This window comes from Coregonus lavaretus (assembly GCF_964263955.1).
Source record: "Coregonus lavaretus genome assembly, chromosome: 5".
Lineage (NCBI taxonomy): Eukaryota > Metazoa > Chordata > Actinopteri > Salmoniformes > Salmonidae > Coregonus > Coregonus lavaretus.
In genome coordinates this window covers 15,230,301-15,249,195 of record NC_139992.1, presented here as the reverse complement: position 1 = coordinate 15,249,195, position 18,895 = coordinate 15,230,301, and the positions used below count along the sequence as shown (strand labels likewise).

At 42.8% G+C, this 18,895-nt stretch overlaps 1 protein-coding gene across 7 annotated transcripts in view; it reads left to right on the top strand.

Annotated features, from left to right (window-relative positions):
• The window catches only part of LOC311129826 (unconventional myosin-Ib-like), a 122,038-nt gene that overhangs the window by 51,200 nt on the left and 51,943 nt on the right, over window positions 1-18,895 (top strand). For all 7 annotated transcript variants that reach the window (XM_084162284.1, XM_084162289.1, XM_084162287.1 and 4 more), the window contains one exon: window positions 13,011-13,105. In XM_084162284.1, coding sequence (XP_084018410.1) covers window positions 13,011-13,105 — 95 coding nt within the window. The remainder of the gene's footprint in view (window positions 1-13,010; window positions 13,106-18,895) is intronic.

The window sequence follows — 18,895 nt, the reverse complement described above, 5'->3', positions numbered from 1 at the left end:
CTGCCACCGTTGAATGTTTCTATGTTTGATTGCTTTTGTCTGTCTGTTACACCTGTGTCCGTTTGTGTCTGATTACGTGTTCTATAAGTTGCCTGAGTTGTACTGGTTAGGTTGTGTGTTGTTTTTCTCCTGTCCGTAGTGCTGCGTGTTTTTTCTCAGTTTTATTGTTTTACGCATAGTTTGCGTAATGGCTCGCCTCTGTGTTGTTTGAGGCCGATCGTTGTATCTTTGCCTTGTGGTTCACAAGTAAACTTTGTTGGACTAAGCTTCGGTGTCCTGCGCCTGACTCCCACACCACATACACCTCAGCCTTGACACCAGAAATGTTTCATATGCACAAAAAGCTTATTTCTCTCATTGTTATTTCTTCTTTGCCAAGATAATCCATCCACCTGACAGGTGTGGCATATCAAGAAGCTGATTAAACAGTATGATCATTACACAGGTGCACCTTGTGCTGGGGTAAATAAAAGGCCACTCTAAAATGTGCAGTTTTGTCACACAACACAATGCCACAGATGTCTCACGTTTTGAGGGAGTGTGCAATTGGCATGCTGACTGCAGGAATGGCCACCAGAGCTGTTGCCAGATAATTGAATGTTAATTTCTCTACCATAAGCCACCTCCAACGTCGTTTTAGAATTTGGCAGTACATCCAACCGCAGACCACGTGTAACCATGTCAGCCCAGGACCTCCACATCCGGCTTCTTCACCTGCGGAATTGTCTGAGACCAGCCACCTGGAAAGCTGATTTAAACTGTGGGTTTGCACAACTGAAGAATATCTGTGCAAACTGTCAGAAACCGTCTCAGGGAAACTCATCTGCGTGCTCGTCGTCCTCACCAGGGTCTTGACGTCCTCACCAGGGTCTTGACCTGACTGCAGTTCGGCGTTATACCTAACTTCAGTTGGCAAATGCTCACCTATGATGGCCACTAGCATGCTGGAGAAGTGTTCTATTCACGGATGAATCCCAGTTTCAACTGTATCGGGCAGATGGCGTTGTGTGGGCGAGCGGTTTGCCACCATCACCTCATGTTTCAGCATGATGATGCACGGCCCCATGTCAGATCTGTACACAATTTCTGGAAGCTGAAAATGTCCCAGTTCTTCCATGGCCTGCATACTCACCAGACATGTCACCATTTAGCATGTTTTGGAATGCTCTGGGTCGACGTGTACGACAGCGTGTTCCAGTTCCCGCCAATATCTAGCAACTTTACACAGTAATTGAAGAGGAGTGGGACAACATTCCACAGGCCACAATCAACAGCCTGATCAACTCTATGCGAAGGATATGTGTCGCGCTGCATGAGGCAAATGGTGGTCACACCAGATAATGACTGATTCAAGCCCCTACCTCTTTTATTAAGGTGTCTGTGACCAATGGATGCATAGCTGTATTCCCAGTCATTGTGAAATCCACAGATTAGGGCCAAATGTATTTATTTCTTATTTTAATTGACTGATTTCCTTATGAACTGTAACTCAGTAAAATCTTTGAAATTGTTGCATTTATATTTTTGTTCAGTGTAGCTTTCTGTTTGATTGAACCAGTGTCTTTGTGAAACCTCCCTATTCATTACTGCTTGTGCATACAGCTTACATAACCACCAAAACCAAGCACAACGGAATAGAGAGAAATGGACAAGATTTATTTCAATTTTGCCAAGCTTGTTCCTTCCCTGTCACCTTTGACCTTTGACAAACCATGAAGACTATGCTTCATTATACTCTTGGGTAAAGTATTTTCGGGCAATATCGGTAGAAATGTTACAAATGGGGAGGTTCAGGACCATCGGAAGACATAGTAAAATGGAGGGATGTATTGCAAAAGGAAATAGCAAAATGGCATTATACTGGGAAAGATGGGTTCATCTGTGGACATCGGAGGGTTGGTCTTAAAATCAGAATGAATGGTGATTGGCCGCTGTGGGTGAAAATCCAGCACTTGAAGAAAGAGGAAATTAGGAATACATGTATAATTATTTTACTACAGTTACTGTAGATGTGAGCGAAATGGCTTGAAGTAGCATTAGAAGTAATGTCTGTTTTTAGTTTACTCCAATTAGGGTAAAGAAAAATAAAATAATACTGCTTCAATTGCAGTACCGTATCAACATCCATGTTGACGTTAATGAGCATGTCATTCCTTTTCAAGGAGCTACTCCATTTACTTTTAACTCTGACCTGTGTTACTGTGTGGAGGCTATGTAATGTTTGGGTTTCTCATTTGCTTACATTCCAAAGAATTGACATGATTAACTTAGAATGTTTGAGAAACATGTGGGCTTGGAATTGATATGGCTCAAGCGATGTACATTTTTTGATAAGGCCTGTTTAAACCAACAAACTTTGTTTTTGCTTGTGGCTGGTACATTTGCAAATGCTACTCCTATTCATTCATCGACGTGCATCTTACACACGCATGTTAACGACAAATCCACAGCTCGCAAGTTCATCGTAGTCTTTTCCAAGCACCAGTCCTGTTTTTCACCAGCAGCCTTACTTCACATTTCAGCTTTAATATTTTACTGTGCAGTCATGTTTGTTTTGGCACATGATATTTAGAAAAAGTCCCCAATCCCTCTACTTCCCAATGATGTTCTTCTCAAGCCACCATACCCCTCCTTGTTTCCTGGCTTGGGGATAAGTAAACAGTTATTCCCTCCTCAGTGTGGTGTAGTGATGAGGAAGGGGTTCCATTAGACTTTTAGTCAGTTAGAGCCACAATGGCAGTGTCTGTAGTGTGATTTGAGCCCTGATGAAGCCCAGTGGCTGGCCCTCAGTAGGTATCCAGGCTCATGCCCAGGCCACTGCTTCCTCTGAGACATGTAAATTGATAGTTGTGCGATTTTCTACAGAGCATTATGCTGTACTATGCCCTCTTTGTCCTCTAAAGAGTGACTGGTTATGTATGTGTGTAGATCGAGGGCAGTGGATGGTGTCTTGGACTATGCCCTTATCGTTTACTAGCCTAATGTTTAGCGCGTATTTGAGCAGATGCCAGATTAACCCAGTACAGTGTATTATCAAACATAATTGGATTTTAAAGAGCATAACCGTTGTTTATTCAGGAGGAATGATTGAATGACAGAGGCTTTTAATGGGGTTGGCTCTTGACTTTTGCCTAATGCCCACCTAGTCTCTTCTGCTCTCCCTGCGTCCTTGAAAGTTGTCTTTATGGAAGCGGGATAGGTCCAGATTGTCTGATGTTCATCTCATTGAACCGGCCTCAATGTTGCTTTGCTTAATTGCAAGTTGTCACTTGCAAATGTTATATTGAGGACTGACCCTCTAATAATAAACTTTTATAATCATCGAGTATCTCAATAGCGGTGGCAGCCATTGACTGATGTAGGATGGACAGGACAGAAGATGTAAAGCTGAGTCATGCAGGGCCAGGAGAGACATGAAAAAGCTTTAAAGCTACTGTAGCACCCAGAGATAAAATAGTCTTGACTTCTCCCTCTGTTTCCAACATCCTGTCGAGGAGAGTGTGTGTTTCTGGCCAAAGGAGATGATTGGGGGGGTTCCCCTCAGAACACAAGCCAGTCACGCACACATGATACCCCAGAGGCTACTGTAATACACACACCCAATTGTCTGTAGGTTAAGGCTGTTAACCAATACCCCAGTGGATCGACCGTCAACTCTTTCGCCACTTAGAAAGCTCTCAATCGTCTACTAAGGAAAGATCTTCTATCCCATTGGGGGTCTGATTTGGTTTGAATAATCTGGTTTGTTCTATGACCAAATGTAACTAACTCGTCAATGTAAATGCTAGCTCTCACAAGTAGATCTCAAGGTTGCGCAAATAGCCTAGTGCTTTGATTCCTCTTGTTTTGATCTAGTATGGGGGAAAACACTTTCAGAAGTTGCTTCACTGCCCTTAGTCAGCATGGTAATTAGATTATTCTGTACTTTCTCAAGGATCAAACCAACAGCTTTATATGCGGAATGTTCTCACTAAATTGCAGTGCAGTTGATAAAATCAAAGCCAGGATCCCCTGAAAGTGAGGAGAAAAACACATTGATATAAGTAGACAGTCTCCTTTGAGGATACTCCAAAATACAATCAGTGCTTGCATTTATTTTAACTCTGTTGCATGCTTTCCATTGTGTTACTTTCGACTATTCAAGTTTGATACTACAGCTAAGTTACCCTCATGTCTTATGTGAATTAGGGCTGTCCCCGACAAAAAGACATCTTAGTTGACCGAAAGTCGTCTGTTCCTTCGACCAATCGATTGTTTTACATTTTTAAAACGTGTATTTTTCCATATAGACACACCCTGTGTTTTAATAAAATGAACTATATGCTTGTCTGATGCGGTTTGATGAAATAAGACTCAAATGACTTGAGGGAGCCAGAGATCAAGATAACCACGAGAAAAACCTTAACCTGACCCAACTATCCTCCTCCAACTATATAAAAATAGCCTAAATAAAGCCAACAAATAAAACTATTGCAGGCTGCATGTAGAAATTATCCTGATAAAAATAAATATCCTATAACTCACATTGGCTATGCTTGGCCTCTGCAACAAACTTGAAACATTGTATTAACTGTGTCCGGCCCGAAGCTCGCGCTAGCAAACTTGGAACATTGTATAAAATATTCTGGACCCTCAGTTTCCTGCGCCAGTGAGCTTGGGACAGACACAGCTGTAGGCTATTTTGCCCAAGGGATAAGAGCTCATCAGGTAGACCTATTTAATGACGTATCCACAGGATCAGGGCATGACATTTTTCCCTTTCACGCTGAGTGGTTATCGAAAGAGAGCTGGAAAGATTTTTTCCATTCAATCATTCTCAATGGCTGTAAAAACAGACTTTGTTTGCTTGCTGTTTGAGGTGAAGACATTACTTTGAGAAGCTCCACAGCTCATTAGTTGTGTTGTTAAGCCAGTCAGAAATACTATCAAATCCCCAAATGGGCACATTTTATATGCCTACATTTGCGCGCAAGCCAGGTAGCCTATAGGCCTACTTCGATGCGTTATCAGGTGCACGTCCTTACTCAACATTGACAGTAGCGCTCCAAACAAAAGACAATGACTAAATTTACAAAACTCGTAAATGGAATGAAATAAACCAAAAAGTGTTTCTCACAAGTGTAGCATAGGTTGTGCGGTCTGCAAACAATGTGTCCACTCTGACAATGAGAATGGTAAAAGACTGTAATAATAATATACTGAACAAAAATATAAACGCAACAATTCTCAAATCAGTCAATTGAAATAAATTCATTAGGCCCTAATCTATGGATTTCACATGACTGGGCAGGGGCGCAGCCATAGGTGGGCCTGGGATGGCACAGGCCACCACTGGGGAGCAAGGCCCAGCCAATCAGAATGAGTTGTTCCCCGCAAAAGCGCTTAATTATAGACACATACTCCTCAGTTTCATCAGACGATCCCGCAGGTGAAGAAGTCGGATGTGGTCTGCGGTTGTGAGGCCAGTTGGACGTACTGCCAAATTCTCTAAAACAACGTTGGATGCGGCTTATGGCAGAGAAATTAACATTAAATTATCTGGCAACAGCTCTGGTGGACATTCCTGCAGTCAGCATGCCAATTGCAAATCAAAACTTGAAACATCTGTGGTGACAAAACTGCACATTTTAGAGTGGCCTTTTGTCCCCAGCACAAGGTGCACCTGTAATGATCATGCTGTTTTAATCAGCTTCTTGATATGCCACATCTGTCAGGTGGATGGATTATCTTGGCAAAGGAGAAATGCTCATTAGCAGGGATGTAAACACATTTGTGCACAACATTTGAGAGAAGTAAGCTTATTGTGCGTATGGACAATTTATGGGGTCTTTTATTTCAGCTCATGAAACATGGAACCAACACTTTACATGTTGTGTTTTATATTTTAGCTCAGTATATATTGAATGCATTAACAGACATAACCAAACAAAATTATAGGAATTAAAGGTAAATGTAGCTCACTACTGGTGGTATATGTAATGGGGAATTGATACACTAACAATCAAGGCAAACAATTCCCACAATTAATTTATGAAACAATGAATGTGCACAAATTGGCAGGAGAGAGCACATTCTGGAGTGAGATGTGCATTTTAGCCACACTGGATGGGCGCAAATTAGACAGGTGTCTCGTGTGCCATTTAAAAAATATATATATTTGCTACTGCTCGACTAAAAAAAAAAGTATTGGTCGACCAAGAGCATATCGACCAAACAATCGACCAGTCGACTAATTGGGGTCAGCCCTAATGTGAATACAGGCCTTCTATCCTGGCTGTAGATAGATGATGGGTTACAGTAGTCCCAAACAGCACTTGGTGAAAAAAAAAAAAATACACAATTATTAATTATTGATCCACTATTTATAGACGTCCTGTGACGACATCCCCCTGCTGCAAAAGTAAAATTATTCTGCTGCTGCTCTGGATAAATGACTAATGTCAAATGTATGTAGCAGCCACAGTGTCAGTCACATGGCCCACGTGTCTGAACTGAACAAAGACCCTGGCCCTGGCTGGCTCACACCTCTTCTTGGTAGTAGCTGACAGCACCTGCATTTTGTTTTAGGTAAGCTATTCTGAACTTCAGTCGCCGGTCGTGACTCTGGCCCCATTGTGTTTGTTTCATGGCTGAGGCTGACAGTGGTCACATTAATGCCACCTGGACCCAGGGCTGCAGCTGGAAATGGTAGCTTCCTCTGTGGCTCAGTCAGTGCAAGATACGGATATCCTGGAACCAGCAACCTGCCATGCGCTGGGCTGGATGAGAGGCTACTGAATGACAGATCTTCCTTACAACCTTGGCTAGCTGTCATAAAGGAGCCATGGAAGTGTAGTTATTTTAATAACATCAAGCTGCTGGAAAACTTTACTGTAAGTACATGAAATACTATGTAATTACTCAGATATGAGAAACGTTAAACAGTGGAACAGTAAACACAATGCAAACAGCTGTGTAGATATACTGTAGTCCTAAACAGTTTAGCGTCACGATATCAAAATGAAAATCTGCAGTTGGTTGAGGGAGGATCTGTCATTCCCTATTAGCTAGGTGGGCCATGGTTTCAGCACTGACTTCATGCCAACCAGGAATCATGTCTGCTGAAGAATTTTATGAATGACATTCTTTTCGGATGCAGCAGGTTGCAGATCCCTCCATCCTTCCCTCCCTCCCTCGTTCGTTCTCAGGGTTTGGAGAAGAAAGACTGAGTGGCTATTTTCTGCAGCTTGCCTCATGCCAGTGTGGCTTTGCATCCCACTGCTGCCACGAGGATGCACAAATTCCAGCCGTTGTCTCCTGCTGTGGATGTGTGTGAGGCATCGCTCCACCCTATTGCTCCACCCCTCTCTCCCTATCCCTCTCTCTGAGACCCCAACCAGACCAGGGTGCCTTAGGGCCATTGGCTTGCTGGCTTTTGGTTCGCTGCTACCCTTTAATGTGCCTGGTGCATTGGGTGCCTTCTCATAATTTCCACACTGATATAAGAAGCCCTGGTCTGTAGCCTATAAATGGCAACTTCTATTTGGTGAATGGTGGATCAATTTGGCATTCTCTCTCTTTCATGGTCTTTGTGATTACACAATGCTGTGGCCAAGCAGATTTAATTCAGTTTTCTTCTTTTCTTTCTCCCTTTGTCTCATGGTGTGGCCTGGACACAGTGCTGGGTGAGGACAGCCAGGACATATTGGGTTTCCCTCTCTTGTCCCTTAAACCTTGAGTGTTGAGATGCTTTGACTTTAGGGAGAGCTACAGTAACAAACAAGTTGCTACCATGTGTTTGTGTTGCCCCATTCCTTACCTTGCCCTACAGACAGTTTTTTTTTACAGACTTTATTTTGTTGCCCCCCCGGCTTTACTTTCTCTCTTTTGGGACCCTCCTAGTTCCCAATGCACCATCTTGCAGTTCTATTCATATTGTGATTGGCCCATTCATATGACCTGTTCAACTTCATAATGGGTGAATGCTCCCGGCCACGTTGTGTTTGTGTGTGACTGCTAATCATTTGGCACATTTCCTAGCAGGGGACCTCCCTCCCACCACCCCTGCTTCTCCCTAGCCCCTCCCTATTAGCCCTCCTCTACTAACCCCCAGCCCCACTAACACCCCCCTCTCAGGCCAGGTTAGCCCCCCACCCCTAGCCAACCCCCCTCTCAGGCCAGGGTAATTGTGTGATGCTTGTCTTTTGTCTGGCCCACTTTGAGCGGCCAGGCTGTTTTCACAAAGCGCAGACATCTGCTGTGATCGTGGTGCGCTGCACATTTCAACAATGACATAATGTCCCATGTCCTAACTTCCCTCCCCTGATTCCCATTGGCTATGTTAGTGCTTGGGCAGGGCTGGGGCTAGCTGGGTTAGTGCTTGGACTGGGGCTAGCTGGGTCAGTGCTTGGGCAGGGCTGGGCTTGGACTGGGGCTAGCTGGGTTAGTGCTTGGGCTGGCTGGGTTAGGGATGGGTTGCGGCTGGGCTGGGTTGCAGCTAGGTCTTGGCCCAGAACACTGTGATGGTGTGGAACCCAGATCTCTATTAGCTAGCCAGGCAGGATGCAGTGTCAACTTTTTACTGTGGCCTGGCGTGCATTCATCTGGCTCTCTCCTTCTCACGGCTGTCTGCTAGGCTAGCAGTCAATAATAATAATAATAATAATAATAATAATAATAATAATATGCCATTTAGCAGACGGGTCCCGGGGATCGAACCCACTACCTTGGCGTTACAAGCGCCGTGCTCTACCAGCTGAGCTACAGAGGACCATCAATGCACATAGTACATCAGCAGTGGTTCAGCTTTTTGTGATTATGAACGTTATGTTGCTCTCCATTTAGTATCCCTGTTACATAGGGTATGTTATAAATATGATCGTAAAAACTATTTCATAGATTCAAGTTTTTCATAGATGAGTTGATCTCCATAATCATTGTAAACCAACATAATGTAAAGTAACGAGATTATCTACGTAATGTAAACCTACATTATTGTCTGAATGTAAAGTATGTAGCGCTGCTGTGCGTCTAGGGCTCTGATTGTGGCGTGTGAAAGATCTTGCGTGCCACTGATGCTTAGACAGTCTATGGTCTTAATGGTCATGTAATTAGTTAATAACATTTCTCACATCGTTGAGACTAGTGAAAACCCACAATCCCCCTTGGGGGGGGGAGGAATGAGGTCAGGACGTGCCACTAAAATTAGACACTTGGGAGAATGGCCATTTTGACTACATTCCTGCAAAATTACCTCTAGCACTAGGCTATATGTTTGGGTTCATATGGCTGTCAATGTAACCATTAGTGACATTTCAAGGATATTGTAGACCATAGAATTATAATATTTCTATTCCTATGTCGTAGACAGCCTGTGTTTTTGTTAAGGTCAACTATTGGGACCAGGGATGGATGCGGAGTATAACACATTTGGCATTAACCAAATTAATTTGGAGTTTGGACCTTGAGTCTCCTCAGGTTCAGTCAATTGCCATAGTGGAGAGGAGACTTACTTAGGGGGCATCTGTAAAGGCATGTCAGAGCTACCTTGCCTTTTAACAAGAAACCATTGCCATATTTTCTTAGTATATCATTTACATTTTAGTCATTTAGCAGAAGCTCTTATCCAGAGCGACTTAGTTTAGTGAATGCATACATTTTTCATACTTCATATGAAGGTGATGTGGGGGGCAGGCAAAAGGGAAACTACATGCAACAGTTCCTCCACAATCAGAGCTATTATTAGTGGTGGCTCTGGAAAATTCCTGAGTAATGAATGTAGAAAAGTACAGACTGAGAGGAAAATGGGAGCTGGGAGACCTTGCAGGCTTGCAGGGCTAATTTGGAGTCTGGTGGGCTGGTTAGGGAGAGTTTGGAACACTGGTACTATAACAGAACTGTAGAATAGATAACTGTTTAGGTGCCAAGTGTGATCCATAGGGTAGCTCCTACCTTGGTCTCACCCAATAGGGTGGCAACAAACATGGTCTCACCCAATTTCAAAGTACAGACCACCGTAACACCCAGTCAGCCATCATCAAATCTGTACGGTATTGCTTCCTTGCCAGACTGCCAACCCTAAACACACGCACCACACACTCTTGATATTTTAGCATCAGAGCAGGACAATGGCAATCCCAACATTGTTAAGGGTGATCCAATGAGTATGCTATACTGTCCCACTTTCCCATTGTGTCACCGTCCTGGTATGTACAGTGGGGAGAACAAGTATTTGATACACTGCCGATTTTGCAGGTTTTCCTACTTACAAAGCATGTAGAGGTCTGTAATTTTTATCATAGGTACACTTCAACTGTGAGACGGAATCTAAAAAAAAAAATCCAGAAAATCACATTGTATGATTTTTAAGTAATTAATTTGCATTTTATTGCATGACATAAGTATTTGATCACCTACCAACCAGTAAGAATTCCGGCTCTCACAGACCTATTAGTTTTTCTTTAAGAAGCCCTCCTGTTCTCCACTCATTACCTGTATTAACTGCACCTGTTTGAACTCGTTACCTGTATAAAATACACCTGTCCACACACTCAATCAAACAGACTCCAACCTCTCCACAATGGCCAAGACCAGAGAGCTGTGTAAGGACATCAGGGATACAATTGTAGACATGCACAAGGATTGAATGGGCTACAGGACAATAGGCAAGCAGCTTGGTGAGAAGGCAACAACTGTTGGCGCAATTATTAGAAAATGGAAGAAGTTCAAGATGACGGTCAATCACCCTCGAACTGGGGCTTCATGCAAGATCTCACCTCGTGGGGCATCAATGATCATGAGTAAGGATCAGCCCAGAACTACACGGCAGGACCTAGTCAATGACCTGAAGAGAGCTGGGACCACAGTCTCAAAGAAAACCATTAGTAACACACTACGCCGTCATGGATTAAAATCCTGCAGCGCACGCAAGGTCCACCTGCTCAAGCCAGCGCATGTCCAGGCCCGTATGAAGTTTGCCAGTGACCATCTGGATGATCCAGAGGAGGAATGGGAGAAGATCATGTGGTCTGATGAGACAAAAATATAGCTTTTTGGTCTAAACTCCACTCGCCGTGTTTGGAGGAAGAAGGATGAGTACAACCCCAAGAACACCATCCCAACCGTGAAGCATGGAGGTGGAAACATCATTCTTTGGGGATGCTTTTCTGCAAAGGGGACAGGACGACTGCACCGTATTGAGGGGAGGATGGATGGGGCCATGTATCGCGAGATCTTGGCCAACAACCTCCTTCCCTCAGTAAGAGCATTGAAGATGGGTCGTGGCTGGGTCTTCCAGCATGACAACGACCCGAAACACACAGCCAGGACAACTAAGGAGTGGCTCCGTAAGAAGCATCTCAAGGTCCTGGAGTGGCCTAGCCAGTCTCCAGACCTGAACCCAATAGAAAATATTTGGAGGGAGCTGAAAGTCCGTATTGCCCAGTGACAGCCCCGAAACCTGAAGGATCTGGAGAAGGTCTGTATGGAGGAGTGGGCCAAAATCCCTGCTGCAGTGTGTGCAAACCTGGTCAAGACCTACAGGAAACGTATGATCTCTGTAATTGCAAACAAAGGTTTCTGTACCAAATATTAAGTTCTGCTTTTCTGATGTATCAAATACTTATGTCATGCAATAAAATGCAAATTAATTACTTAAAAATCATACAATGTGATTTTCTGGATTTTTGTTTTAGATTCCGTCTCTCACAGTTGAAGTGTACCTATGATAAAAATTACAGACCTCTACATGCTTTGTAAGTAGGAAAACCTGCAAAATTGGCAGTGTATCAAATACTTGTTCTCCCCACTGTATGTACAATGTCTGGGGTTCATTTTACCCCATTCATTTAGACCAGCGTCCCCTTGTTTATGATAGAGGCTTATCATTTAGGCTTATGCAAAATGGATCATTCAAGTTTAATTGCCTCTCAATGGAAGCTTTGCTTGTGACTGATTTCCACTAAACTATGTCCACTTAATAGGATTGCTCTCATTAAACAAATATAATCAAAATGTCTTGCTTCCACACATACCACTGGCTTTGGAACAAAGTATCCAGCATTTCACTCACAGAAGATCTTTGTTTTTCAATCAGAGTTTAGTTTGGTAGATCCTGCTGGAAATACTTTAATCAATAGGACACTGCTAACTAAGCAGAGCAAAGTAACTAAATTCAACCTGGTCAATACGACAGTGCCAATACCATACATGTAGCAAAGTGAGCAAATGCATCCACATGATGATGCTCCAAGTCATCCAAACAAATCTGATTTCTCCACAGATGCGATGCGACCTAGATTCAGACCTAGATCTGGGATGCAACGTGTTATTGATTAGTAAGCATGTGGCCGGGCCCAACAGTTTGTCAGTCATCTAAATATTCACTGTATATACACTACATGACCAAAAGTATGTGGACACCAGCTCGGCCAGGGAAACCCATTTCATGAAGCTCCCGACTAACAGTTATTGTGCTGACGTTGCTTCCAGTGGCAGTTTGGGAATCGGTAGTGAGTGTTGCAACCGAGGACAGATGATTTTTACGCTCTTCAGCACTCTGCGGTCCCGTTCTCTGAGCTTGTGTGGCCTACCACTTTGCGGCTGAGCTGTTGTTGCGCCTAGATGTTTCCACTTCACATGAACAGCACTTACAGTTGACCGGGGAAGCTTTAGCAGGGCAGACAGTGAATATATATATATTTTTTTTTATTATTAACCTGTCTGCCTTGTTATCCCTCTATAGCAACAATATCTCTATTGTCTGGGGACCAAAAGGGTGCATGGTTTTTAGTTTTTGCCCTAGCATTAATGCATTTGATTCAACTAATAAACGTATCATCAAGCCTGTAATTAGTGGAATTGGTGTGTTGGTGCATATGATAGAACAGCTTGGATGATAGAGAATATGGGAATGGACGTGTTGTTCTATAAGGTACCTGGAAATGATGGACCGACATCTGTGACGCAATTGAATATCCAATGTGTTTGTGGGACTATGAATGAATGTTAATGAGTATATCCTTGTGTTCCAGCTATGCCCTGGCAGACGAGGCCTACCGTTCTCTGAGGGACCAGGACAAAGACCAGTGTATCCTCATCACAGGAGAGAGTGGAGCTGGAAAGACAGGTGAGTCCTGCATCAAACACAGTTTTATGGGCTCATTTTGAGAGGAATCAACTGTATTAGTTAAAGTTTGTGGGCGGAGTCACAGAACCACAAAGCATGGTCAAACTTTAGTTTTCTTCCACTGTTAATTGCAGTACATGAATGTATCAGTTGTTGTATTGTAACACTTTTACAAAACATAATATCAATACATCAACATTTTGACTTTTTCCCACATTTTTCTTGTATTACAGCCTGAATTTAAAAGGGATTAAATTGAGGTTTTTTGTCACTGGCCTACACACTACCCCATAATGTCAAAGTGGAATTATGTTTTTCAATGTGTTTACAAATTAATTAGAAATTAAAAGCTGAAATGTCTTGAGTCAATAAGTATTCAACCCCTTTGTTATGGCAAGCATAAATAAGTTCAGGAGTAAAGATTGACATTGACTATCCCTTCAAGCATGGTGAAGTTACTAATTACACTTTGGATGGTGTTTCAATACACCCAGTCACTACAAAGATGCAGGCGTCCTTCCTAACTCAGTTGCCAGAGAGGAACCACTCAGGAATTTCACCATGAGGCCAATGGCTGTGATAGGAAAAACAACTGAGGATTGATCAACAACATTGTAGTTACTCCACATTACTAACCTAAATGACAGAGAAAAAAGGAAGCTTGTGCAGAATATAAATATTCCAAAACATGCTTCCTGTTTGCAACAAGGTACCAAAGTAATACTGCAAAAAAAAATTGTCCTGAATACAAAGTGTTATGTTTGTGGCAAATCCTGTAAAACACATTACTGTGTACAACTCTCCATATTTTCAAGCATAGTGTTGGCTGCATCATGTCATGGGTATGCTTGTAATCGTTGAGGACTGGGGAGTTTCAGGCTAATAAATGGGCAATGATTGTACTACAATCAAGGTGTGTAAAGCTCTTAGACTTAACCAGAAAGACTCACAGCTGTAATCACTGCTAAAGTTGATTCTAAAATGTATTGACTCAGTGGTGTGAATACTTATGTAAAATATTTCCCGTATTTCATTTTCAATACAATTGCACAATTGTTTACAAATATGTTATCACTTTGTCATTATGGGATATTATTTAATCCATTTTGAATTCAGGCTGTGACACAACAAAATGTGTAATAATTCAAGGGGTATGAATACTTTCTGAAGGCACTGTACAACACTATTGTGGATTATTTTAAATGTACCACACAAGGGTTTACTGATCTTGAGACTGCTAGCTAAATCAAATCAAATCAAATTTTATTTGCCACATGCGCCAAATACAACAGGTGGAGACATTACAGTGAAATGCTTACTTACACCTCATAGGCCTGTGTTCTGTTTGCATTGTTCTAGTACATTCTGTTCTGTCTGTAGAACAAACAGACTTGTAGCTGAGGGCAAATGGATAATAAGGGCAGGCAGCAGTAACCACAACATGTAGGATTTAGATCAGAGTTAGATAAACCTACCTTCTACCAGACCAGGGCTGGGACTAGGATTTGTTATGGGAACGCCAAAGTCATGTTTGTACCTGAAACAGTAGATGCGAATTAAATGTACATGCAGGCATGGCAAAACAATTGAGTGTGAAGACTAAAGGGGCTGACTAATGAAGCAAACGTGGACGGTCAAATGAAAGAGACAAAACGCTAGCAACAAACTATGACTGCTCTTGAAATAGACCTCAATTATTTTCATTTTGTCATGGTGTGCTGTCAGTGTTTTAAAACCTGTTCTAATCTTGGAAAGTGTTATGTAGGTAGAGATTAGCTGTAAGAAATGGTATTTGCTGGCTAGTTACAGTGAGGGGAAAAAAGTATTTGATCCGCTGCTGATTTTGTACGTTTGCCCACTGACAAAGACATGATCAGTCTATAATTTTAATGGTAGGTTTATTTGAACAGTGAGAGACAGAATAACAAACAAAAAAATCCAGAAAACACATGTCAAAAATGTTATAAATTGATTTGCATTTTAATGAGGGAAATAAGTATTTGACCCCTCTGCAAAACATGACTTAGTACTTGGTGGCAAAACCCTTGTTGGCAATCACAGAGGTCAGACGTTTCTTGTAGTTGGCCACCAGGTTTGCACACATCTCAGGAGGGATTCTGTTCCACTCCTCTTTGCAGATCTTCTCCAAGTCATTAAGGTTTCGAGGCTGATGTTTGGCAACTCGAACCTTCAGCTCCCTCCACAAATGTTCTATGGGAATAAGGTCTGGAGACTGGCTAGGCCACTCCAGGACCTTAATGTGCTTCTTCTTAAGCCACTCCTTTGTTGCCTTGGCCGTGTGTTTTGGGTCATTGTCATGCTGGAATACCCATCCACGACCCATTTTCAATGCCCTGGATGAGGGAAGGAGGTTCTCACCCAAGATTTGACGGTACATGGCCCCGTCCATCGTCCCTTTGATGCGGTGAAGTTGTCCTGTCCCTTTAGCAGAAAAACACCCCTAAAGCATAATGTTTCCACCTCCATGTTTGACGGTGGGGATTGTGTTCTAGGCAGCATTCCTCCTCCTCCAAACACGGCGAGTTGAGTTGATGCCAAAGAGCTCGATTTTGGTCTCATCTGACCACAACACTGTCACCCAGTTCTCCTCTGACTCATTCAGATTTTCATTGGCAAACTTCAGACGGTCTGTATATGTACTTTCTTGAGCAGGAGGACCTTGCGGGCGCTGCAGGATTTCAGTCCTTCACGACGTAGTGTTACCAATTGTTTTCTTGGTGACTATGGTCCCAGCTGCCTTGAGATCATTGACAAGATCCTCCCCTGTAGTTCTGGTCTGATTCCTCACCGTTCTCATGATCATTGCAACTCCACGAGGTGAGATCTTGCATGGAGCCCCAGGCTGAGGGAGATTGAAAGTTATTTAGTGTTTCTTCCATTTGCGAATAATTGCACCAACTGTTGTCACCTTCTCACCAAGCTGCTTGGCGATGGTCTTGTAGCCCATTCCAGCCTTGTGAAGGTCTACAATCTTGTCCCTGACATCCTTGGAGAGCTCTTTGGTCTTGGCCATGGTGGAGAGTTTGGAATCTGATTGATTGCTTCTGTGGACAGGTGTCTTTTTATACAGGTAACAAACTGAGATTAGGAGCACTCCCTTTAAGAGTGTGCTCCTAATCTCAGCTCGTTACCTGTATAAAAGAGACCTGGGAGCCAGAAATCTTTCTGATTGAGAGGAGGTCAAATACTTATTTCCCTCATTAAAATGCAAATCAATTTCTAAAAATTTTTACATGCGTTTTTCTGGATTTTTTGTTGTTGTTATTCTGTCTCTCACTGTTCAAATAAACCTACCATTAAAATTATAGACTGATCATGTCTTTGTCAGTGGGTAAACGTACAAAATAGCAGGGGATCAAATACTTTTTTCCCTCTCTGTATATACTGTACTTTGGCAGAGCGATTTGATTCCCAGGTGATGGCCATATTGAATTGACAGGGAAGTGTCTCCCTGCTCCCTATATAGGATGATATCACTATCACACCCTGTCCTTATCCTGACATCAGTTAAAATGACATATTTTCTTTTGTTGTTGGTGGTGGTTTTATGTTACTCTTCTACCAAAACTATCAGAAGCCAACTTACATTTACATTTTAGTCATTTAACAGGCACACTTTTCCAGAGCGACTTACAGTAGTGAGTGCATACGTTTTCATACGTTTGTTCCATACCCGTCCCCTGTGTGAATTGAACCAACAACACTGGCATTGCAAGCGCAATGCTCTACCAACTGAGCCACATGGGATCACTTCACATCACATTCACATAACATACTGTAACTTCACATAACATTGTGGCCTACTGTTACTCTTTTCTGTTTCCTTCTTCTCTGCCTCTAACCAAACTGTTTCTCATTTCCACTATAATAACGCAAGACTGTTGGAGGGACTTTCATTCAAAAGTACACTGGGTGGTGGCTTTAAGAATCTGCCGAAATTCTATTTTTGCTGTTAGAAGCCCCTTTGTGGTATCGGTTTGTGGTGGGAATAATAGAATTCTCAGAGGTTTTAACCGTTCTATTATAATTCTGGCTTTCCTTTTGCTGGTGTGGCACCACTCATCTGGAGTCCTGGAGGCTGGAGTCAATCTACAGTATGCTTGCCTGCCAGGTGACATGCGCTACTGGGTGATTTACAAAGGGGGTGTCAATCCAGTTTACTCTCCACTTGGATCAGATTAAACTCTCTACACGTGGCCTTCATCTCACTACATAAATACATTTATGTTTACGCCAGCAGATATCCCACAGCCCTGAAACCATTATGTGGTTAACTGGTGCTTTGATTACAAGGCTTTGGGCTATCTGTCACTGCAATGTTAACATCCTAATTTATTTTATACAGAACATTAATGTTAGTCAAGTGGTGTTACATTGTTCAACATCATTCATTGGTCACCTTAGCATTGACAGTGCTGACAGGTCAGAGTTCACAATTTTTATATAACTCCTTTTCTCCCTCAAACTCAGAACAACAAACCTTTTGTCTAAGTCGTGTGGCGACACAACTTTCTACAATCTGCTGACATTAGTGTACAGTACATTACAACCACTCACTGTTTGTTTTCAGGGATATTTTCTGCCTTTTTATCAAGTTGGGCAAGGACAGATCGAGACACTCATGGCTTTAAAGTCCCAATGCATGAAGTGAATCAGCCAAGCCAGGGCAATGAGATGTTCGGATTTTGGGTAATCTCTTCATAATTTTTGTAGGTTTAAAGGCAGGACAGGAGGGGGTAGATGAGGCTGATGAAAATGGGTCTGGGTTTTCGGTCCAATTCATTACGGAGTCATCTCATGAAGAAATTAAATGATAGTATTTTACTTGTTATGGCATTTCTACACGACAGGATTTATAGTACACTACATTACCAAAAGTCTGTGGACACCTGCTCGTCAAACATCTCCTTCCAAAATCATGGGCATTGATTATGGGGTTAGTACCCACTTTGCTGCTATAACAGCCTCCACTCTTCTGGGAAGGCTTTCCACTAGATGTGTGAACATTGCTGCGGGGACTTGCTTCCATTAAGCCACAAGCATTAGTGAGGTCGGGCACTGATGTTGGGCGATTAGGCCTGGCTCGTAGTCTGTGTTCCAATTCATGGGGTTGAGGTCCGGGCTTTGTGCAGGCCAGTCCAGTTCTTCCACACCGATCTCGACAAACCATTTCTGTATGGACCTCGCTTTGTGCACGGGGGCATTGTCATGCTGAAACAGGAAAGGTACTTCCCCAAACTGTTGTCACAAAGTTGGAAGCACAGAATCATCTAGAATGTAATTGTATGCTGTAGCATTTAATATTTCCCTTCAATTGAACTAAGGGGCTTAACCTGAACCATGAAAAACAGCCCCAGAACATTATTCCTCCTCCACCAAACTTTACAGTTTACACTATGCATTGGGGCAGGTAGCGTTCTCCTGGCTTCCGCCAAACCCAGATTCATCCATTGGACTGCCAGATGGTGAAGTGTGATTCATTACTACAGAGAACACGTTTCCACTGCGCCGGAGTCCAATGGCGGGAAGCTTTACACCACTCCAGCCGACACTTGGCATTGCGCATGGTGATCTTAGGCTTGTGCGGCTGCTCGGTCATGAAAACTAATTTCATGAAGCTCCCGACGAACAGTTCTTGTGCTGACGTTGCTTCCAGAGGCAGTTTGGAACTCGATAGTGAGTGTTGCAACCGAAGACAGATGATTTTTACACGCTTCAGCACTCGGCGGTCTAGTTCTGTGAGCTTGTGTGGCCTACCACTTTGCAGCT